The sequence below is a fragment of the Thermobia domestica genome, chromosome 13, assembly GCF_964235325.1.
Source record: "Thermobia domestica chromosome 13, izTheDome1.hap1.1, whole genome shotgun sequence".
Taxonomy (NCBI): domain Eukaryota; kingdom Metazoa; phylum Arthropoda; class Insecta; order Zygentoma; family Lepismatidae; genus Thermobia; species Thermobia domestica.
Window position 1 is genome coordinate 184,170,267 of NC_137466.1, and position 25,007 is coordinate 184,195,273.

Genomic DNA, 25,007 nt, shown 5'->3' on the forward strand with positions numbered 1-25,007 from the left:
GATTGGTAGAAAAGTAGGCAAACGATAAGTCTTGATAGCAGTGAACATGGAATCCTTTGGCGCGATGTCGGAAGTGTTAAGGATCGTCAGGAGTACGGTCTCTCGTACTCGGGAAAACGCATGCTGCGATGTTTTCTTTCACGCTTATAAGTGAAGAAAACGTGAAATAACCGTGACGAAATATATCGCATCACACTTTATTCTGAACACACACACGCACCCCCCCCCCACACACACACATACACACACACACAAACATGGACCTGCCGGTTCCTAACACTTTTGACTTACCTCTGAAGCATTGGATGTCCATTATTATCAAGGTTTACCTCCTGCCTACTTTGGACTTTCCTTGAAATCAAGGTAGGCCTATATCTGAAAATTCTATTGAGAGCATATCTGAGAATTTTACATTTTAGGAAATAACTTGTACACTTATTGAAAATTGATGAAACATGCACTTTTGGATTGTCTATGCGTGGCTTCCTTTACGCTGATAAAAACCATCATCCACAGTTTTTGGAATTCGAAATAAGGCCTGTTAAAATATGGCTTTTTCGCGATTTTGGACAGCCCTAGTTCTGAAACTGCACTTTTCGCCATAGGTCCATATGAACTTTTCCTCTGATTTTGAAGTGAGGAATCGCCTCTTACAGTTTATCGGTATAGTTCATTAACACCCTATATATATATATATATATATATATATATATATATATATATATATATATATATATATATATACTATCTACCAAAAAGTCACCGGTCAGACTCCTAGGACATTGCCGTAAGGAATCCAGAGCAACCTACAGGACTCCAGTCATTTGTTTGAGTGCAGAAGACATTATCAGTGATTGTGCATTAGGCGAGGTGTCAGTTTGACTGAGAATGGCGCAGTGAGTTCGATAGGAGAGTCATCATCGGCTGTTGTATTGCCGGTTTGTCGAATCGTGCCAGTAGTGCCCAATTACGCCACCCAAAATCAACGGTAAGTGATGTAATTTTGAAATGGAAAGGTCACAGTGCCACCAGTGTCCTTAAACGGTCCGGACGACCCAAGAAATTGATGGACAGGAACAGGAGAGTGCTGAAATGATGGTATCTTTACACTCGCCGCCATCTTTGCTACTGGATACTACAAGTGACAAGTGGAGACATACACAGCATCCTAATATAAGGTGGTATGACGAAATTAGGTAGCACTGTGACTATCTTGGGAACGAGTATTCAAGGTAGATGGCTGTCGAAAAGTATTGGGAAGACCTTAATCCAGCGATGCATCAACAATATTGTTGATAATTGTATGTATGAGTTTCAAATATAAATAACCCTCACCACTGCATTCATGAAATCCCAGTTCTCGTTTTTGATATCTGAGCATTTGAGATTAAGCAATAAACCTTGTCCTTAGAAATCATGGGCCTTATGCAGAATTGTTTTGGCGTCTGATTAGGGTCATAGAGCCTGACTATTGCAGGAAACATATGTTAGTCGAACTCTTTAGTATAGCACTAATCACGCATTACAACTACTCTGCATAAGGCCCTTTGAGTTTTATATCCTATGATTATGCCGTGTGGGCTAAAGGAGGCGGTAATGATGAGAAATTAATAAAAATAATACAATGAAAAAGTGGGAGGAAACAAGAAAACCCTCGCAGGCGGGGTTTAACCACCACAAGGTTGACTTGGGGCGAGCTGGAATTGAGCCAGGGAGGTAATAGTATACAACGGGTCCTCGCCACTGCAACCCCCTTCAACGAAATGGATCCAACCCCTTATTCATTAGTTTCTTCTTGTTCAATCATTATGGTCATTCTGTCCTTCTAATTTAAGTCCCACTCTTTTGCTTTTCTTCGTCAAGCCTACTTCAAAATTATAATGGGTGTAGTTTTACCATACGGATCCACAGATTGTAAAATGTACAGAAAAATTTAGGCAAGTCTTTAATTTGCCCATTTTATGTCGGGAACAGAATCCAACCACAACCTGCGGGGCTTCTAACAGTTCCTATTACTAATACTACTACTTATACTATGGATCCGTATAGTAAAACTGCATGTTATAATGTTCTTGGTTGTTGAAATTTTGCGTTTTTCAAACTATCGTTGCATGAAACACTTTTCTCTTTTGACAGCATACTCAACAATAACACTTTTTCTTTAATTACGAAAGATGAGAGAGGAAGACATTTCCCACTTTCAAAAGGTAAATTCTTTCGTCTAATCTTAGCAACACTGGTAGCAGACGCCACAAGGCGGAAGTAAACATGGTTTAGGCGTCATGCTGTTAAAAGTTTTTATTTACATCAACTTATTTAAGTTATGTACAGCAAATTTACACATTCCATATGTAAGGTCTAATTTATGCTTTTCATTAACTAATTACACATATCTAATGACAATGGAATTGCAGAATAACAAATGTCAACCTTTGTTTAAGAAGTTGGAAGATTGGTCCTTTTCAGATTCCAGTTTGATAGAATTACCGCTTGACCCGATAGAAGAAAATTATGTTCGATCAAATGTAAAAGGAGCCATATTTTCCAAATGTTTACCAACTCCACTGCTTACGGAGCCAAAATTAGTCGCAGTGTCGGAGTCCGCGCTAATGCATATTTTAGACATGGATCCCGCAATTGCGGATACGAAAGAGTTTGTTGAATTTGTTTCAGGTAATAAAATCTTACCTTCTTCAATTCCGTTAGCTCATCGGTATGGTGGACATCAATTTGGGATTTGGGCGGAACAACTAGGCGATGGTAGAGCACATATATTAGGTGAATACATAAATCGGTAAGTTTCTCTTACGTAATTTTAATACCAATAGAAAAGTACCATATTTGATTACCAATTGGTGCTACCGTAGACATTTGCAGAATTTACAAAAGGAACTACCTATTAGAAAATTAGGGCTATGTTTAAGCAATAAAAATTGCTAAGGTTCCGCTGATGCTCCCTTCCCCCGTGATCGGAAGAACAAAAGTTAACCACCACAAGGTTGACTTGGGGCGATTTTATATGTTATTTTGGTATTTACTGAAAATAACCCCTATTCACAATTACTCCTGCTCACTTTCCTAGTTCAGTCTAAATAGCCAGTAAAGGTACAAGTGGTATCGAACAGAGTCAGGGCAGTAGCGTAGCAGGTGCGTCCGTAGGGAACAGGTGTGCCATCAATGATGGATATATGCTTAAACGAAGGTACCAAAAAGAAAAATACATAACATAAAGCATACCTTGCTTATGGTGCACCTAGGCTCTACTTCTTTGATTACATACAATATTTAGGATAGTTACTAAAATACTCGGTTTGAAACATTGACACATTATCCTCTATTGCCAGTTTACCTAATATGACCTCATGACACGCCTTCGTATAGTTCAAGATTAAACTTATACAGTGATGATCCTTATTACCTTTCTCGTTTGTCTCATGCTTAAATTTCGTATAATTATATCTATTTTCTCATAAATTTAATATTTTAAGGGCCAACTTCTAGAACATAACTCATAAAACTATATGTCGATTGTACTTCGTATCTAGTAAGTTTGTTTTCACGCAATTTTTAGTTTACGCACATAACCCATTGTCGCTAACACGTCTGTTCTTTACGATAAAACCCCACGGACGGTCCTCTTCTGCGCTCCTGCCTTGCCTTGATTCGCTTATATACAATTATTGTTTTTAGTGACTAGCTCAAAGTGATTCATGTTTCTTGCACAATCGTTTTTAATGGTCTGCCTCTATATATTTCTGTTTATACCAATGAAAAGTACTAAAGGTTAATTTGCTAATCGAAGAAGCAAGAATGCAATGGATTTTAATTTTAGAATGCGAATCTGAACTAAGACAACACGAAATCATTTTCTCCATCTTGGTAGCAATGCATTATATTTTAAAAGTAAAGTTATGGGCCGCGGTGGCTTAGTGGTAGAGCGTTTACGTCTGATGCACGGGGCCCTTGGTTCGATCCCAGTTCGCGCCAAGTAAGCTTTTTGGTGGACAAACATGTGCATAGGTTTTCTCGCGGTTCACCCACTTTCTTTATTCCACCTTTTCATTGATTTCTCATGATCACCGTGTCCGCTAACTAAGCTGGCATAAGCGTGGAAGGTAAACTTAAAGATTTCACTTAGATTAAAGATTTTACTAAGTTGATCATTAATAGGAATATAGTGTACTGTTATTTCAGAGAATTGATTTATCAAGAACTAATTAGTGGTGTCGCTTAGTAAGAATACATATTACAATATTTATTAAAGCGCTACTGGGCGGTGTAGATTAAGAATATCAGCACCACGTTTTGGTAAAATCTAGTAATTTATAAAGGAAAAACTCTTATGTTAGCCACATATTTTACGTTTTCAAGTGTAAGGCTACTACCATTGCGTTTACCTATTTAATTTCCCTACAATTGCGTAAATCAAAATGAAAATCTTAACATATTACGCAGGATTACTAGTCTGAAACCTTAGCTCCTTCGTGGCTAAGCGGTTAGTGTACGCGCCTTTGGCGTTGGAGACCCGGGTTCGATTCCTGGCGGGAGTTGATGTGGTTCGAATTCCACGTTAATCAGTAGGCCCACGTCTCATACAGCGTCGCACTTGAAAGGGACGTTAAACTCCAAATCAACTCATTAGTCTGAAATCGTTATAACTGCTATATGACGATTAAAATAAGTGAGTGCGTATAAAAGAGAACTATATTAGGTACTGTTTTCCGCAGGTGGAATGTTTCTGCACAATGTATGAAAGCCGTATTTTATGTTTACAATGTAGTGTTATTAGTGTGAAATCTCTACAAGTGCTATGATAAATTGGATCACTGCGAAAACACAATAAGGTACTTGTAAATGCAAAATACAAACACAATCTAACTTACACCTGGGTCAGTCCATGTCAATTCATCCAGGTCATGAAACCCATAGTCTCAGAATGGCATGAAAATTTTTCTGTTTACTCTACTTGCCATCCTTATTGATCACACCAAATTTTAATTTGATATCTTATATACTTTTTTAGTTAATTTTTTTTTTAGTTTGGTAAAATATACGTTTTTGTTGTTGCCGAGGGTTAAAGAGATTACGACATTGGTATACTAAAAAGATCATAACTTTGTTAATTCTCATCATATCACAATGATTTTTTCACTAAAATAATCACAATAAGATACAGAATAAGGTAAAAATACATTCAGCTACTTGTACTTGAATTGTTGTAGTACATATTACCTCAAACCTGGATATTACGATTTTTTTAAAGAAAAAACATAAAATTTTAAAATACAGTAAAAACTTAAAGGCACTACATAAACCAAAGTATTTTATATGTATTTATAGGCCTAAAGGCATGAGTTAATGTGTTCTGAAAGAAAAACTGTGGGTTTTTAACTGCAAATATTTTTAAACCATTTATCTTTAGAGTACGGCCAGGTATTTCAAGAAAATCGTAGACCTTCACGTTGGCAGCCCTGGCGTTGTCCCTAATTGTCACAGGGACATGAACCCTATTTCGTTACAAAGCTTATGGAACACAGATTCCAACAAGGTAACTTCTGTGCCCCCTTGTTTCCAACCCACAGAAGAAGAAGAAGAAAAATTGCTTTTTTCAAAAAAAAATATTTTGTCGGACCCTGACAACACTGTTCATTGTCATACGCATAAAAAAAATTTTCGCATACACATCAGATATTGGGTTGAATCATATAAAAAATAAAGGGCCTAGGTGCAATAGCTTGCGAGATAAAAATTCGAAATCTCGTATATACTATGGTCAACCTGTATATATTTTACGAAGGAACTGTGGTCTACCCTCAGGTTGGCAACCCTGGCGACTTCCCTAATTGTCACAGAGACGCGAATGATACCTCGTTGCCAGTGGCGTAGCAGCTGCCCCCGCAACCCCCGCAGGCGATGAATAAAGATTTAAAGAAGTAGAACTTCAACCTTACTTCTGTCGGCTTTACAACTAGGGCCCCTTGTCTATACTTTGCGAGGGGGTGTGTGGCAAAATTGTGCTACGCCACTTCTCGTTGCAAAGCTTACGAAATACTGGTTCCAATGAGGTAACTTTTGTGTCAGCCCCCTCCTAATTCCCAACCCACAAAAGAAGAAGAAAATAGCTATTCACTATGAGTTTAATGAATTATACATATTCATCACATACAACAGATTGAATATAATCAGTGAACGAAAAAAGAATTTACCAAATCATCTTAAAGTCCTGAAGTGGTTCATTTACTATTTACACCATAGAGGGCCTGAAGTGGATTTACAGAAAATGTTTAAATAAAACACTAACAACATTTTATTTCTGGGCTTGCATTTGTTTCAACATCTTGTTGCACTGAAGATTGATTGAACCTATTTCCTTTCCGGAAAAATAATACATTCTTCCGGATGCTTTTGTGACTGGGAGGGGGGGGGGGGGTTACACATGAAATTATGTTACTCATAGGAATCCAGCAAACATCTTCTTTTGGGGCCAGTGAAAAGATGGAGCAGGCCCATGGGGATGCATAAATTTAATTTTAACGTCTCCTTCATCTTCATGTTTTGACAAAACTAATCCAAAATACCACCGGTCATCATAAAGGCATGCAATGTAATTGTGCACACCCACAACAGGTATTTTCACCGAATGATTTTCTCCAGAAAAGTTGAATATTGTGCAAGAGTTGTCATCTAAACTTACTCGTTTTGTTCCAGTGGAGTCTTCAGATTTGGGCTCAAACTGATGAAGACTACGTGTTCCAGGTACTGTCCTGGCTTGAGTGAAACGCCCTTCTAAGTTTTTTCGTGCATCTATCAAGGTTTCTTTTCTAATCATTGTGAACTTTATATTTTCTATATTTTCCTTGCAAAAATAAAAAAAATATCGGAATTATCAATAGCATTACCAGGACTACGTTGGAGACTTGCTTTTGTCACGATGCGCTTGACAGTGCCACCTATACCGTCACAAGGAGACATCCAATGGCTGGTGGCAAAAAAACACCATGTAGCTTTTAATCCAAAGTCTTTTTCATGAACTCATGTGGTTCGAATTCCACGTTAATCAGTAGGTCCACGTCTCATATAGCCTCGCTGCTGAAAGGGACGCTAAACTGAAATCAACTCAACTCTTTTTCATGAACCTGAGGGCTGTAGGGTTCGCACTCCTCAAGATACCGAACGAAATTGCTACCTAAACTGATATAAGATTCCAACGAACTGTTTTGAGTTGTGAAATACTTTGTGAAACATTCTTACTTTCTAAATACATTAAATATATTTTTAATTTATTAAAAACTAAGACAGTTATCGAAAGCGCTTATGAATAAAAATAATAAAATTATATTTTGGTTATTTGATTTTCAAGTTTACTGTAAAAGCTTATGCGCAGTTGTATTAGTTCTAGAACATTGATAAATTTACTGCAGCTTAAATAATTTAACATCTTCAGCTTGATTAAAATGTCATAATTTTATTACACCTTACAAGTAAATCATTCAATGAGTTTTTCAGAAAGTAAAATGTGCACTAGTTTAACCCTTAGAAGATGCCTGGCTCCTTAGCGCCAGTACTTCAAACCTCTGTTGCTCGGCTCCTAATGAACCTAGACTGTGCCTCCCCATGCCGAATCCGTAGGAGAAAGTGATTTTTCTTTTATGACAAAGAACAGTGTTGCCAACGTCCCACAAAAGTCAAAGATGATTTTCATCTTTTGTGGGTTGGGAACCAGGGGGGGGGGGGGGCGGGCACAAAAGTTACCTCATTGGAACCAGTATTCCGTAAGCTTTGCAACGAGGTATCATTCGCGTCTCTGTGACAATTAGGGAAGTCGCCAGGGTTGCCAACCTGAGGGTAGACCACAGTTCCTTCGTAAAATATATACAGGTTGACCATAGTATATACGAGATTTCGAATTTTTATCTCGCAAGCTATTGCACCTAGGCCCTTTATTTTTTATATGATTCCACCCAATGTCTGATGTGTATGCGAGAATTTTTTTCTGCGTATGACAATGAACAGTGTTGCCAGAGTCCGACAAAATATTTTTTTTTTGAAAAAAGCTATTTTTCTTCTTCTTCTTCTGTGGGTTGGAAACAAGGGGGCACAGAAGTTACCTTGTTGGAATCTGTGTTCCATAAGCTTTGTAACGAGATAGGGTTCATGTCCCTGTGACAATTAGGGACAACGCCAGGGCTGCCAACGTGAAGGTCTACGATTTTCTTGAAATACCTGGCCGTACTCTAAAGATAAATGGTTTAAAAATATTTGCAGTTAAAAACCCACAGTTTTTCTTTCAGGACACATTAACTCATGCCTTTAGGCCTATAAATACATATAAAATACTTTGGTTTATGTAGTGCCTTTAAGTTTTTACTGTATTTTAAAATTTTATGTTTTTTCTTTAAAAAAATCGTAATATCCAGGTTTGAGGTAATATGTACTACAACAATTCAAGTACAAGTAGCTGAATGTATTTTTACCTTATTCTGTATCTTACTGTGATTATTTTAGTGAAAAAATCATTGTGATATGATGAGAATTAACAAAGTTATGATCTTTTTAGTATATCAATGTCGTAATCTCTTTGATCCTCGGCAACAACAAAAACGTATATTTTACCAAACTAAAAAAAAATCTTAACTAAAAAAGTATATAAGATATCAAATTAAAATTTGGTGTGATTAATAAGGATGGCAAGTAGAGTAAACAGAAAAATTTTCATGCCATTCTGAGACTATGGGTTTCATTTGATATTTTAGCTGGATGATTTGAAATGGACTGACCCACCTGTTCTACTCTACTATTAACTGAACGTAACATACACTATTAAAGCTAATTCTTGCTTGAAGTAACAACCTATCACTGGATGGTGTATGTTTTTCGCATCGTTTTATAGCATTTTTAGGCTGTATGCATATTATCAATTTGAACGCAATTTTTCGAGCATGTGTCAAGAAAATAAGAATTTAGAGATCATTAGGGTATTATTTAAAGCAATTAATACCGTATTTATTTAGGGTATTAATTGGTACTGCTTGCTCTAATACCAAAGTGGCGCTAATATTCTTAATCTACACGTATTGGAGTAGATATAAATGTATTGATATTATGAGAGTTCCTGATCAGCGTCGTAAACAATAACTGAAAATTATGACGTAATTTTACTATTAATTGAGTTTTAGTCGATCCTCGGGTCACGAACTTAATCCTTCCGTAATGCTGTTTGCGAACTGAAATTGTTATTTTTATTGAAACCAATGCAAATTTATTCTACCCGTAGGAACATAGTTTTTTTTTTTTTTTTTTAAGTACTTTCCTTGTTACTTCTATCGTTTTTGTCTCGATCCATAGAGTAAAAAGCAGACAAATTGTAATAATAATAATAATAAAAAAGTAAGGGTTTCTCAATGCAGCACTCTAATAATGCTTACAGCAAAAGTTCAAAAGTGCTATTGCAGGCTTTCCAATGCTCCTGTATTTCCTATATATATTTGCGTCTCTGCCTATAAACACTCCTATATTTCCTACATTTTAACGAAACCTCCTATATTTTTGTGGAATTGTTACTTCGATTTGTGAAAAAGGAAATAAGGTGTGGGTGGTTCGAGTGGCCTTTTGTCTTCACATTAGGGTGGTAGAATGGAGACTCTTCTGTGTTTCGTCCTTTCTTGCTTATTGTCTAAAGATAATTACACCAAACAATATACAGTTAGCGCAAAAAGTATTCATACACCTACAAAATGGAACAAAAAAATAAGCTAGTTTCGTCATATACTTTAGACAATATACACTGATTACACTGATTTTCTGATTCAGATCGTTTTTATACTTTCCTTATGGTCGTTGCTTAATACTGGTGAGCTACGTACGAAAACACTAAGAAACTCTTAGGCTAGTTTTAGACGGAAGCATTTATCGTAGCATTTCTCGTAGCAAAAATCGTATCATCGATATCCTACCGTGTAAAGTAGCAAATGCTATAGCATTTCCCATGCCATGGCATATCCTATGGCATTTCTTGTCGATAGAACCTGCTCTATTTCGTAGCATTTTCCCCAGCATTTCTGCTCCGATTGCAGCGCCATAGTGTGTTAAAAGGAAGCGAAAGATTTTGTTTCAAATATCCATGCTCTTTGTTTTGTATGGGAAATTGAATTGTAGTAAAGAAAAATGAGTCGGAGAAGGGATACTATTATTATGTTGAATAAAAAATATGAAGAACATCCTTGTCTGTACAAAGTTAAAAGCGTGCAGTTTCACTATACGGATCCACAGAAATTCATTTAAAAAAACTTTTCGATTCATTTATTGTACCTTCAGCAATCATTTCTGAGGTGTGCTCTTGCATTCTCCGGTGCAGGTTCACTTTAACAGGTGGCAACGTGTAGTTTTACTATACGGATCCATAGTATAAGTAGTAGTAGTAGGAGGAGGAGGAGGAGGAGAAGTAAGTAGTAGTAGATGTATTAGTAGTAGTAGAAGTAGAAGTAGTAGTAGTTGTAGTAGTAGTAGTAAGAGTAATAATAGTAGAAGTAAGTAGTAGTAGTAGGAATAGGAGTAGGAGGAGTAAGTAGCAGTAAGAGTAAGAGTACTTAGTAATAGTAACAGTAGCAGTACTTAGTAATAGTAGTAGTAGTAGTAGTAGTAGTAGTAACAGTAGTGGGAACGGGGGGAAATTACAGACTTGCCAAAATTTTATGGCAGCTTATTGAAGATTACGTGCATTTCAGGTTCGACTTTAATTTCTATATTTCCACGTAAATACGCATCTCAGATATAAGTGCACGCCATATTTCCATTACTTACCGGTATACACTACTCTATTAAAATATTAGAAATTTCTTCTGTAAATTTTAAAATCTATGGATCTGTATAGTATAACTGCACCGTTAAAAGTCCTTTGTATCATAATAAGCATATGCGAAAAAGGGCTTCAGAAGAAATAGTGACTTAAATATCTGTTTTTAGTTTTGGAGCCATAATTGCGCTCTTCTCCAGTGATTTGTTTGCTACGTCACGACTAAATGCTTATCAAAATGCTATCGTGTAAAAGCACAATATACTTTTGATGCCATAGAATATTATACAAGATTTTTGGCAGCATATCTGGTACGATAAATGCTTCCGTCTAAAACTAGCCTTATAAAATTTTGCATCGAGATAATTACCCATTTAGTTATATTTAGAGTAGAATGTATTTTCATATAACAATCAGAGAAATTTTCATGTGATTTTTTAAAATTTTTATTCCTACTTTTATCGAAATGTTCCTTTTTCACAGCTTCACGAAACCTCGTATATTTTTTCATGGTGATTTTCTATATATATATTTTTTTTTCATTAGCATTGAAAAGTCTGCTATTGATCACGTGAAATTGTGGGTGCAGGTATGCATATGCGTTCGAATCCCGAAATGGTATTTGTAAGCTGAGCGAGAAAATCGTACTAAAAACTTATCCGTGAACTGATATGGTTATCGAAGAGAAGGGTTCGGGACCTGTGGGTCCACTGTAGTACGAAAAATGACATATTGCATATTTCATTGTGATGATAATGAAGTTAAGAAAGCATTTTTAAAATCGCTTAGAAATCATAAGACTACTAAAATGTAAAGAAGAGTGTGTTTGTTTCAGCGCTGGCGAGCGATGGGAATTGCAACTAAAAGGCTCAGGGAGAACGCCCTACTCACGTGATGGCGACGGAAGGGCTGTTCTTCGTTCATCTATAAGAGAGTTCTTGGCGTCAGAGGCTATGCATAATCTTGGTAAGAAATGAATTGTATTAACAATTAGTGTATTCACAACAAAAAGTCTTAACAGTACTAATGGAACATAAGAAACATATCTATCAACATAACTAATCTCAACATATTCCTGTGGCGATGACTGATATTTCAAGCAAATTTATCGACTGGCCATCTTCAAAATTATGACCAGTTTAGATCATCGTACGCAGCGAGTTGATCACGTGCACTGGTGCTATACTTCAGTGGAAATAATTTAATTGTAATAACTATTGGATATCAATACTGGCAGTTGATAAATTTGCTCGAAAATCGATCATTTTGAGGAATTGTGGTTGCGACAGGAATGTATTGTTAGTCATTTTCATATAAATTATTTTACACAAATAAACAGTTAGACTTATTGAAACATTCCGTCCTTATTTTTATGTGGTGATATTTGCCGAAACGTTTGTCAACTGCTAAGGGTTGCATTTTATTCCATACAAAGTTCAGAATTTCCAGGTACATTCTCGCACACGAAAGGAAGTTATATAAGACTAGCAGCGTTCACCCCGCTTCGCTGCGGTCACCCCGGAACGCAATAAACTTTGTTACTTAGATAATTTTTACTTTTTCGCTTTCAAATTGCAGTAAATGTTAACATTATAGCGCCTGTCATTTATGTTAACCCGCCGAGTGACCCGCTTCGCTGCGGTCACCCCGGAACGCAATAAACTTTGTTACTTAGATAATTTTTACTTTTTCGCTTTCAAATTGCAGTAAATGTTAACATTATAGCGCCTGTCATTTATGTTAACCCGCCGAGTGACACGGTCATGCGGGTTGCATATAAATACGTTTATTTTTATACCTATGATGAACTAATAACAAAGGATTTGTACGTATGGACACTTGAATGGTCAATTATCTCAAGACACTGGTAATTAAAAATTAAAGTGATATGATAAAAACCATCTAGGGTCCAAATCCTAATATCCCCCCAAAAATGAAAGAAATTGGTTCAGCCGTATTAGCGTGATGAGCTAACAAAGGATTTGTGCGTTCTCTTTTATATAATAGATAAAAAGTTATTGTTTAGCTTAAATTAGAAAAAAAAAAAAAAAAGTTACTTACCATGATATATCCTCTCGTGGGTTAAACCAAATATTCTTGAGATGATGATTCTTCACAAGCTAGTTCAGTGGTGAGGTAATAAGGATAAAAATGGATGAGAGAAATACATACATGAATGGAAACAGAAATATATATCCCAAATAAATGTGTCGTGAAAGATGGATATTAAAACCAACCGGCAGACTACAATGGGCGAAAGAATAAGTGAATTGGAGGAAGGGCGGTGTCTATGCTACGTCACTATTGCCAGATCCAAAATATAAATCAAAGATAGGTAACCAGATTTTATCAAAGTTGCCGGAATCCAGATTTAAAGCTGGTTTATATTTGGGAATAAAGGATGATTCTTTAATGTACCGCTCTTTTTTTTGTTTTTCCTATCACATTAGCCTGTTTTATATTGGGGTTATGTTGTTTTAGGTAAAGTGACAATCCCGACATACCCTTTTCTTGAGACTTCCTTGGATTGTCTAATGTGTTCTGTAATTCGGTTCGGATGCTAATATTGCATTTGGTTTGACACATATATGGAAAGGAGTCACATTCACACTGAGCACGATAAATACCTCACGTATTTAGTGGATCAACAAAAAAAACTTTTAAAGCCGGTGAAATACTTTTCTAAACTTTTTGGGAGATATTGGAAACACATATGTAATGGTTTTGCAAGAATACGTTCTATTTTTGTCGATAATGTGGAAACTAAGGTATTTTATCGAAATTTTTGCCTCTTTGAGGGTAATTGTTTTAGGGGCTTGCACCGATCTACTGTTTAATTAAACCATTTTTGTAAGGTACGCAACTTATAACCGCTGTTTAGTCCTATTTGATATAAAAACTGTTTTTCATCATTAAGTTCATTTGGACAATCACAAATTAGTACGAAATAAATTCTTCCAAATGTTGGCTTTGTACAGTGGTTGGTGTATGGAGGTACAGTGCTTTATACACTGATTGTTGGTGTATGGAGGTAGTACCTTCAGTGGGTTTTGGATATACTTTTGTTATAATTAGTTTTTCCACGGGAGGATGTATTGGTAAGTATCAAATTTTTGTGAATTTGAATCATCATCTCATACTCCTGCCTAATTTTTATTGTTTGGCTTATGGAATACCTGGAAAAGAAGGGTAAGGCTTTGAGGGAAAAAGGGTTAAGACAGGGGTGCCCACAATGGGGGGCTATGACGCAAACTGCGTCATTGAAATATTTGGGGGGGGTTAAAAATCTATATAAATATGTTTGAGGAGGTGTAAAAATTAATCGAAAATATTTTTTTTTCATGGAAGAACACCTACGGATAGACAATTGAGGGGGGGTGCGTCATGGACATGAGGGGGGGTGGGCACCACTGGTTAAGAGAACGAGTCCTTATAAAATAGAAACATGGCTGACGTTCCTCGTACACGAAAAGGTAGATTTTTTTGTTCTTATCCCCAAAATTGAAACCTAACTAAAGTTCTGCCTTGTACTCAGTATAGTTGGTCACCCCATTTCTGACCAGATAGAATGTCACATATATACCACAATGAAAGGGTTTGATTTGTATGGGGTGATATTTTTTGTCAATTAATATTGAAACTGGAAGTGCTAGTAAAGCGTTAGTAGAGAGATTAAAGTGAAGATTGTCTATATTCTTGGAGCGCTTGATTGATTACAGAAAATCGTTTCCCGCTATCCGTTACCATTCTATAGCAATCAACGTTAAAACTAGAAGTGGTTAATCCTGCCGCTTCCGGTTTGAATAGGAGGCTTAAGAAAGATGGTACCTATTCTTAGAACGCTAAATCAATTTAAGAAATGTTTCTCTCTTATCGTTGAAAGCACGGTGACTCAGTGGTAGAGCGCTTACCTCTGGTGCATTGGGTCTCTTGTTCGATCCCGGGCCAAGTAAGTTTGTGGTTGACACTATCGTGTCCGTTTTTTTTTTTTTTTTTTGAGGAGGGGGAACTACTCCCGTTTTCTCCCACATTGTCTTAGAACCGTTTGCCCGGAAATCCAGTTAAACATCAATCAAAAAAGTGTTTGATTTTCTTCTTTAAAAAAAAAAAAAAAAAAAAAAAAAAAAAAAAAAAAAAAAAAAAAAAAAAAAAAAAAGAGTGGGACTTCGAATGTTAATTATCATCTTTGGTGTACGGGGACAGTTTTTCTATTTTTACCCTATGTAATTATGGACCTATCTTAGCTAAATACTTAGCAGTTACGCCTTTGATATCAAAGTTCATGTTATGTGGGAATACATGGGACTAGCAAATATTCCCCACGTGCTACTGCAGTTACTATTTTTGCGTTCCTGCCTCAGCATCATTCATATAGAATTCGTCTGAACTTAGCATGAAATTGGAGCGTCTCATATGGCATTTTAGTAAACATTCCCTACCCCTTTTCTTCCATTCTAATCAGACATCTAAAAACACTGAATAAAACTTGTTTAATTATTTTAAATGAAAAGTTCAAATACCAAATTTCATGTCTGTAACCTTAAGGGATTCCGAGATATGGACATATTATAATAATTGTAAACCCCATCTTCTCATCCCCTTGCAGAAATTTCCAAAAATCCTTCCTCAGTGGTACTTTACGCCAGAAATTCTATGTATTGTCAAAATGTCAAATTTCTAGCTTAAGCGTTGATCAGTCAGTAAGGATTTCTTCTTTATTATATAGAGTGGTTCAGATTCAGACACAGTGTTAAGCTGGGCTTAGTGCTTAAACTAATTAACTCAAGCTATCCGGGCGTTGACGTGGAATATTTAAATATATATAGGAAAGGAAACATATACAAACAATATATACTTAGCAAGTGAGCTATTTGCTATCGTAACTAAATGATATGTCTATTTTTAATAGTGTTAATATATTTATTTTAGTAAAAAAAAAAAAAAATCGAAAATCAATGCTTCCTTTATCCTCAGTCTCTCCAAGTACGAAAACGGTGAATATACTAAATTTGCATATTTATGGGTTCATAAATAACATTAAGTAAAACATACGTTATGATATATTGGCCATCATACTGTTAAAAATATCATAATTAAATAACCGAAACACAACTTCTAGTTTATCCAATTAAATCATCACTTCATAGATTATAGATTTTACAACTTTTGTAACCCTTCTACCTGAAAAACACGGTGTCATATTTGAGGAAAAAGTTCGTGGAGAATATTTGAAAGGTATGTTAAAAACCCTTTTCTTTCCGTAGAATGTGCGCATTTGACGAAGTGAAATGATAAGAATCTAGTTCGATCCAAGTGTTAACTGTTTAAAAATTAATTCCTACCGGTGCAGTTGTTGTTCTCTGAAAAAAAAAAAATAAATAAATAAAATAAATAAATAAAATAAAATAATAATAATAATAATCTTCCTGAAGTTTCGAAATTTGGATTCTGTATAACAAAATACATTTAAATCCATACCTTGGTATCCGCTGCACAGAACTTTTTTTTTTTTTTTTTTTTTTTGTATAACTGTGTTATGTGTATCCCCTCCCTATCCAAAATCGCTAAAGTGTTTCGCCCATAACAAAAAATTGACACAGTCATCGTTCTGGGGTTTTGAAATTTGGATTCTGTGTAACAAAATACATCGAATCCATATCCTGGGGTCGATTGTTCTGGGGTTTCGAAATTTGGATTCTGTGTAACAAAATACATCGAATCCATATCCTGGGGTCCGATGCACAGAACTTTGATTTTTTTGCGTGTGGCTGTGTAATTAGTAGTCTGTATGGTTTTTACCTATTTTAATATACTAGTGTGTTTTTCATTCTCTTTTCAGGTGTAGACACGACGCGAGCAGTGTCTCTGGTTGTAAGTAGAGATCCCGTTTTAAGAGATCAGTTTTACAATGGCACAGTAAAGTCAGAAAAAGCCGCTATAGTACTTCGTGCTGCACCGTCATGGTTCCGTTTCGGCTCACTCGAGATATTAGCCAAAAATATGGAAAAGAAGCCACTAAAGCTGTTGGCCGATTTCATAATAAGAGAGTACTTTACGGAAATAAACCCAACGGATCCGGAAAAATATTTCCAATTTTTCAACAACGTTGCTACAAGAACTATAGATTTGGTTTTAATGTGGATGAGTTTCGGGTTCGTTCACGGTGTTCTTAACACGGATAACATGAGCATATTAAGTTTCACGTTAGACTATGGACCTTTTGGTTTCATGGACGAATGTGATAAGTTGTATGTCCCTAACAGTTCCGATACTGAAGGCAGATACAGCTTCCAGAAACAGATCGAGAATACTATATGGAATTTAGAGAGGTTATCAGTAGCTTTGGCGTCACTTTTTACGGAAAATCAGAAAAAGCAGTTGGGAATGCTTTTCAAGCAATACATAAATTACGCGGCTGAGAAATTTGTGTACATTTTCATGAGGAAACTAGGCATGACTGAATTGCATCACGACACCCGAGTGCTTGTTCATGGTCTCCTCGCAATGATGGAAGAGACAGGTGCTGACTTTACCATGACTTTTCGACAGCTAGGAGACATAGATGTTGAAGAACTAGCCAGAAGTGATATTGTACAAGAATACTGGTCTCTTCATAGACTCTCGAAACATGACAATTTTCTGGAATTTGTTCATGATTACGTGAACATTTTGTCTGATCTTAAAATTACGGAGGATGAAAGAAAAGCCATTATGCGTGAAGTGAATCCTCGGTACGTGTTGCGGAATTGGATGGCGCAAGCTGCAATTGAGAAAGCAGAAAAGGACGATTTTAGTGAAGTTCAGTTTTTGTTGAAAATTCTTGAAGATCCGTATACGATACAGTATGAGGCTGAAGAAAGAGGGTATGCAGATCCTGTACCCAAATGGGCTAGGATGTTAAAGGTTAGTTGTTCCAGTTAAGGACAGTAACATCTTTGGAGTACTACATCAGGACGTGTAACGGACACATTTGTTTTTCCGAATGCAAAATAAATTTTTTACCGTAATTTATTAACTTTCCTTGCAGATGTACATAAAAAATTAAAGCTTGACGTCCTAAACAATCTTTTGTCTTTCTGCTCAGTGATTTTTGAGATTATTAGTTCTTTCTTCTTGTTCATCATCATCATCATCATTATTATTATAATAATAATAATTTCCAGTATCAATGAGTGCATGATATCAAAAGTAGCAGACTAAACTAGCTAATATTTTCTAAACGTACTTTACAAGTTCATGTTACGTATAACGCACAAAAAAGTTTCGAATTTTTGCTCAATCAATTGTCATGGTATTTAATGATAAATTAGCGTTTTTTTTAATTGTTTTCGAGCGACGATAGGAAAGAAGAAACTATGGTGCCCCTAAAAAAAATATCGAATTAGAGATTCCAACGTATTTACATGTTTCATGGTCCCTACATGCCGAAAGAGTGACTTTTGGATGTGTGTTCGTCCCGATGTTAATATGTCAGCTTACCTAGAAACCACACCGTTCAGCGTATCAAGACCAAATTTTAAATCTAAGATTTTCATAAGATCCTAGTTTTTTTTTTTTTTTTTTTTTCGAATTTTCTTCCTATCTCCAAAAATAAAAGTAATTTACTTAAGGGTCAGAGAAAATAAAAAGATATGATTTTCTCGGAAACAGCTCTGACAGTTAAGTTTATATTTCACACGAGAGCTGATCAATAAAGAATAATCATAAATGAATAAAACATAATTACTTGTACTAATCCTCCAAATGTTGGTGGTCTTTTTCAAAATAGTTCCCATTACATGCAATACACTTGTTCCAACGTTTTTGCGAGTTATCAAAGACATGCTGGAAGTCATTTTTGGGCACATCCTTCAAAATCGCCTCCGCAACTTTCACCACTGTCCCTGAAGATGCGAAACGCCGTCTCCAGAGGTGTTTCTTCAAAATTGGAAATAGAAAGAAATCACAAGAGGCTAAATAAGGGCTATATGGAGGATGGGGTACGCACGGAACGTTGATCTTTGCAAGATAATCAACAGAATTTATGTACTGTTCGTCGCGTGTCAATTCCATGTTGCCTTATGCGAAATTGAAACTACGTGTGCTTGAACGACTGCCAAGATCACATTTCTGACGTCATGGCCTCCAAACTTGCTCGATCTATTCGTCACTTCTCCCACTACAGAGACATGCCTCGTTTTCTGTGCTTTGCTGTTGTACTCACCTCATAAACACTGATGATCAGTCTTTATTGATGAGCCTACGTACGCCATTATTTCATTAACAACTCTATATACTCCTGGGAGAAGTCCAGATATGCTAGTTTCCTCTTTAAGGTGAGTTCTTGCCGAACGATTTTCTTAAACTCGTTTTCAATTAGAATACGAGAAAAAAAATACTGGATTTTGAAAAGAAAACCCTCAGAAATTCAAGAAAATCGGCTATTCGATAAGACAGAAAAAGTGCAAATTGGTGAACATACTCTAGCTCCAACAAATTGTTTAGAGAGCTTCTAGATCAACGTTTACCGACAAAAATGTTTCACTAATAAGAACTGCTCTGAAAATATATTAATTTACAGTGGTACAAAATTATCATTTAAAATTTCTGAATAAACTAAAACTTCATGTTAACTATATATATAAAACAAAAATTCGAGGGAGAGAGAGAGTTTTAAACGCCATCCACAAATTTCTTATTTTAAAAATTTTGACATGATATAATACTTTGGTAACATTAAAGAAAGAAGGAAATTCTATGAATAATGATGTTCAGTTTACGAAGTTTCAATTTTGTAAACGGGACCACCTATATCAAGTGTGCCAGAGAAAAATAATTGGTTACTTGACCATTTTGTAATCAAATGATCTTTTTTGTTTGTGGATTCCTGCATGATTACAGAGTCCAAAAATAACAATTTTAATTTTTTAAATCCTTTTTTTTCCCCAGCTCGGATGGCAGTCATTTTTGTTTGACAATACGCGTTTGTTCTTAAGTTAATTTTTATTACTTAGACCTGGTGAATACTGATGAAACAAACAAAAACAAAAAAGAAAAGAAAAGAAAGAACAGCCTGTCTTATGTCTAGTACATACAGGATGGCCCAAAAGTAGGCATACAGACCTACATTGATCACTAGAGACCGGATATTTAGGTACTAAAAACCTAGAAAATAGGCACTAAAAATTTTAAAAATAGGCAGTAAAATAGGCACTAAAATGTCGCTCGAAATAATGAAGATAAATACTCAATACCATTAAAAAATAGATTCAAGTCATAAATAATGCTCAAAGAATATAGAAACATACTTCTTTGTCAATATATTCTTTTATTGTATATAAAAACTAAGTTTGTTATGCATTCCATATATACGGGTGAACCTGGAAGATGTGCATATACTTTGGGAGGTGATTCGTGACATCAAAAAAATACAAAATGTCCTCTTTCCTGTTGTGGAATTCCGCGTCGTATACGAGTGACAGGGGGGCCAATTTGGAATCGAAAATCGAATCCTGACAATTGGAGCGAGACATAAAAGTGTACACATACTTTGGGAGGTGATTCGTGACATTCAAGAGGACTTTTTGTCTTCTTTTCATGTCACGAATCACCTCCCAACGTATGTGCACATCTATCTGTTCCGCTCCAATTGCCAGGATTCGATTTTCGATTCCAAGTTGGCACCCCTGTCACTCGTATACGACGCGGAATTCCACATGCAACAGGACTTTTTGTCTTCTATTCATGCCACAAATCACCTCCCAATGTATGTGCACATCTATCTGTTCCATTCCAATTGTCAGGATTCGATTTTCGATTCCAAGTTGGCATCATTATCACTCGTACAGGACACGGAATTCGACAAACTACAAGAGAACTTTTTGTCTTCTTTTGATATCATTAATCACCTCGAAAGTATGTGCACATCTTTGAAGTTCACCCTGTGTATATATTGTAACGTACCACGTGCTTGTGTTTACAAATACCTAATATACATATATATGTATGTATTATTTATGTTATATAAATTACATATTTTCCCATGAAGGCTTATTTTGAAGAAAATGCATAGAATAGGCAACATTAGGCAGTAAAGGTCGAAATAGGCAAGATAAGTAAAATAAAAATGGCTTAAATCGAAACTATAACCCCCTATATAAACTTTAAAACGTTATTTTTGATCATATCTTTAATATTAAAGAATAGGCATTTTGCCTAACATCCGGTCTCTATTGATTACGTATGCCATTTTAATTTATTAGGATAATGAATTTATTTGCTTCGGTCTCTTCCAAGCATCAGGTACAATTAAAAAGAAACTAAGTCAATACCTGTATAGATAACAAGTAAATGATATAAAATGTCATGAGCCGGTCAGTACAGGATTGTATACCTACTTTTGGGCCACTCTATATTTAATTAAATTTGTACGCAAAATAGTCCAAATCCCACCTAAACAGTTTACATATCGAGCAATCTTCAAACACATATCATCCAAAGAAAGACTGGAATTTCAGGCTTAATTATTTGGCAGTGTATTGGTACCTAAATGTACCATATGAAATATAAAACGAACATTGAGAGTCACTTCCTTTACAACTTACAGTGTTTCTAAAATGGGAAATTTTCAAAAGAATCAATATTTGGTTACTCTGTATCTTTATAGGGACAGAGTTTTAAAATCTGAAATGTTAATTGATAAACCTCTATCGTGTATTATACTGCTGAGCAAATACCATGCTTGAGATTTGTCTTCAAATCAAGTTACATGACGTTCAAATCACACAAAAATGAAATGAAATGAAATCTTTAACTTTTACGTCCCGCGGTTATGCCGGTTGGGCTAAAGGAGACGGTGATGATAAGAAATGAATGAAATGGTGGAATAAAGAAAGTGTAAGGAAACGGGAGAACCCCGAGGAAACCCACGAGCACGATGTTTGTCCACCACAAAATCTACACTGCTCGAGCTGGAATCGAACCAGAGACCCCAAGTACAAGAGGTGAGCGCTCTAGCATTGAGGCAGCGAGCCCTCCTCAAAACACACAAGAAACGTATTGTTAGCTGAGGACAGAAGGAGGAAGATAGGCAAGCAAGTGCCAGAATTGGACTGGGTCCATAATTTAAATAACAAGTGTTGTGGTTAAGTTTAGAATGACCTTTTGTTGCTGTTAGATACGTTAGTGTCCAATATTTCAACAACGGTAGTATTTTGTGTTGTGACCAATGTGAATAGAATAATGTCTTGTCTATTTCGGCACACCTACTAGAAATACGTTAAACAAGTTTCAGCAGTATAAGTGATTTCTTTTATATCTCAATAGTGGCGCAATCCGTAGACCACCATTTGTTAATAGTTTGTCACCTCATGGCTTGCTGAATATGTGTGCGTAAGATGAAATTATAACAACTCGCGATTCTACTAAGCGTTCTTTGAAAACATACACGAAATTACAATGACAGGTATTTCTTAACATTTTCGCATTACAACTTATTCATGCGTTTTCATTTACATTCTGTTTCAGTATAATGCCTTTGCTTTGTTTTATCTTTCACGTTTTCTTCCTTGTTGCTGTTGCATTGGCCTAATTGACCTTTGAACATTGAACTTTATAATGTGGAATATTTTTATAAATACAGATAAATCAAAGTGGGGCCATAGTATTTGCTATTAATAGCTGTTAGCTGAGAAGTTTATTACCCTTTAAAAATCCTGTGTTTCAAATACTCACAGGAGATTTCTAAAAGAAAAAAAATGTAGTCTGACTGCAGAAGAAACTATTATAGTGGCTGATTTTTCTGAAAATTATACTTTGATTGTGCAAGATGAGGCCCAGGCTCATTACCTGGTCAATCGACAAGCCACCAGTCACCTATTTGTTTGAAAATAAATGGTAAAGTAAAAGAGTCAATATTTTTGTGTCATTAGTGATACTTTGGAACACAATACAGCTACAGTCCATTAATTTCGTCAGCATCTAGTAAAATCTATAGAAGGAAATCATCCATATATTAAACGCTTCATTTAATTTTGTGACGGGGTTTGCTAGTCAATATAGGAAAGAAAGAAGGAAAAAAGAACTTATGTGAACATCAAACAGATTTTGATTTGGAAACTAAGTTACTTTTTCGTTTTGCTCGTGTCACGGTAAGAACGCCTGTGATGATTGGGTGGTGCCACAAAACGAGAAATAACCAAAACAAGCCTCCAACGACCTTACTGTAACCAAATTTTGATGCCGGCAGAAGTGTTTGAATTTTGTCAACACCATTTAAGAGGATGAAGAAATCATTCAACATTACAACAGCAAACTCTTTGACTGATTTGCAACTGTGGCAATGACTGGCACAGCGAATTTTCATTGTTTTGTGCCTGCGTCAGAGTAGAACCTTAAGTACTTCATTACTTCACAAGTACAGAATATGAAACTTAGTTCAGTACAACACTTCATAGTATTGTATGTGTATGATGATCAGTGGTGGCTGACAGAAGTGAATGACATTAGTGATGAATATAAAGATGTGCATGTAACATTCCCAAGAGCCAAGGACTGCTTTTACGAAAAATAAGAAAGACCATGAACAATGTTGTAAGGAAACTAAATGGCTTAGAACTTAAAACAGCTACTAGCAGAACATACAACATTAGTCCTAAATAAGCGAAGAAATATCAGAACTTCCTAATAAATGCAAATCACAAGAAAACCACAAACAGGATCCAAGAGTGAAGTTGTAAACCATACAATAATTAGCTTGAAGCAAAAAATACTTTTTATCAATTGTATTCTTCATACAAACTGTGTTATAAAGAAGTGACTAAACAGGCCTGAGTTGTTTATACAGTGAAACTTCTTCAATTTGAACCTAAAGGGATCAATAACAATTTTCTTGTCAGTTACTTCATATAACACAGTTACGTTTAAACGTAGTACGACATATTAGTTAAGATTATATTATCGTTTATTATTAATAAGGCAAATATATTTTTTCTCGTTTTTTGTGTGATATGTAACGTTCTGTAACTTGACTTGCAGATAAATCGCAAAAATGATATTTACGCAGCAGGGTAATACGTGATAGAGGGTGATTTATCAGCATTTCAGATTTTGTCTCAACAAAGATACAGGGTGTCCAAGCTTCGATTACTTTTGTTTTAAATTTTCCGTTTCTGAAACATTGTAACTTATAAAGGAAGCGACTCTCAATGATTTGTTTTCTCGTATAGTACATTTAGGTAGCTACCCCCTCCCCAAACAATTAAGCATGATATTACATTTCTTCGGGCGATATGCCTTCGAACATATCAATTTCGATGTTAGGTAAATTTGGATTATTTTGCATACACACTGTTTAAATATGTATTAAACGTAAGATAGACTGTTCTTTTCTATATAAAATGTTTTTTGTTTAATCAATTTAGGGTTTACCAAGTCTGAGTAATACAAGTTAACACATACCCCTATAGACGAAAGAATCAGCACGTGTTGTCAAACAAAATATCCTCCTTTGGAGTTCGGAAAAGGATTAAATAATAATAATAATACTAAAATTATTCTTTGACTCTTGTAATCACCTAGGAATCCACAAACAAAAAATCATTTGATTATAAAATGGTCAAGCAACCCTCATTGGCTCACTTCATATGGATTTAACCCAAACTGAACTTTCTGAAGATCAGGATAAAATGTTTCCCGAATAGAGAACGAGAAGGAAAGACTTTATCTATACATATCTATATGTATATGGTGTATGGTACTTCTTCTTATCTGCCAGATTGAATTTAGGCAACCAGTAAAACACATATCAAAATGTATAACTTTCAAGTACTCGATAAGATGGCTACGCAAAACGACATTAGGATATGGTGATTGCATAATGTAAACTAGCTGGCAACAACAATAATACCAGTTTGAAAACAATCAATTCAGCCATTACCAGACTGAACATAGGACTAATAAGTAGTGGATGTTGTAAACGCACTTCCTTAATTGCTACGGGGAAACGAAACTGATGCTTGAAGAAATACATACTTTTTTTTTTTTTTTTTTCATCTATACTTGGGAGTGAACTTTTTTTGGACTATTTTCTCAACAACGACTCTAACAGACTTTTTTCATATTTTATTAATAATCTGATATTATCGCATAACCTATTTGTCCTGAAAAATTCCACAATTGGTAGTTTGCTGTTGTGAATGAGGTTTCTCAGATTATTTTCTCAAAAATTACTTACGGG

The 25,007-nt window shown here is 35.5% G+C and overlaps 1 protein-coding gene across 1 annotated transcript; it reads left to right on the plus strand.

The window, feature by feature from the left end:
* The first annotated feature begins 2,229 nt into the window (after positions 1 to 2,229).
* LOC145668845 (protein nucleotidyltransferase YdiU-like) lies at positions 2,230 to 17,856 on the plus strand. Its single transcript, XM_081737046.1, has 3 exons — positions 2,230 to 2,794; positions 11,628 to 11,758; positions 16,632 to 17,856. The coding sequence occupies exons 1-3, from the start codon at positions 2,283 to 2,285 to the stop codon at positions 17,711 to 17,713; spliced, it is 1,725 nt and encodes a 574-aa protein (XP_081593172.1). The 5' UTR covers positions 2,230 to 2,282; the 3' UTR covers positions 17,714 to 17,856.
* Positions 17,857 to 25,007: the final 7,151 nt, after the last annotated feature.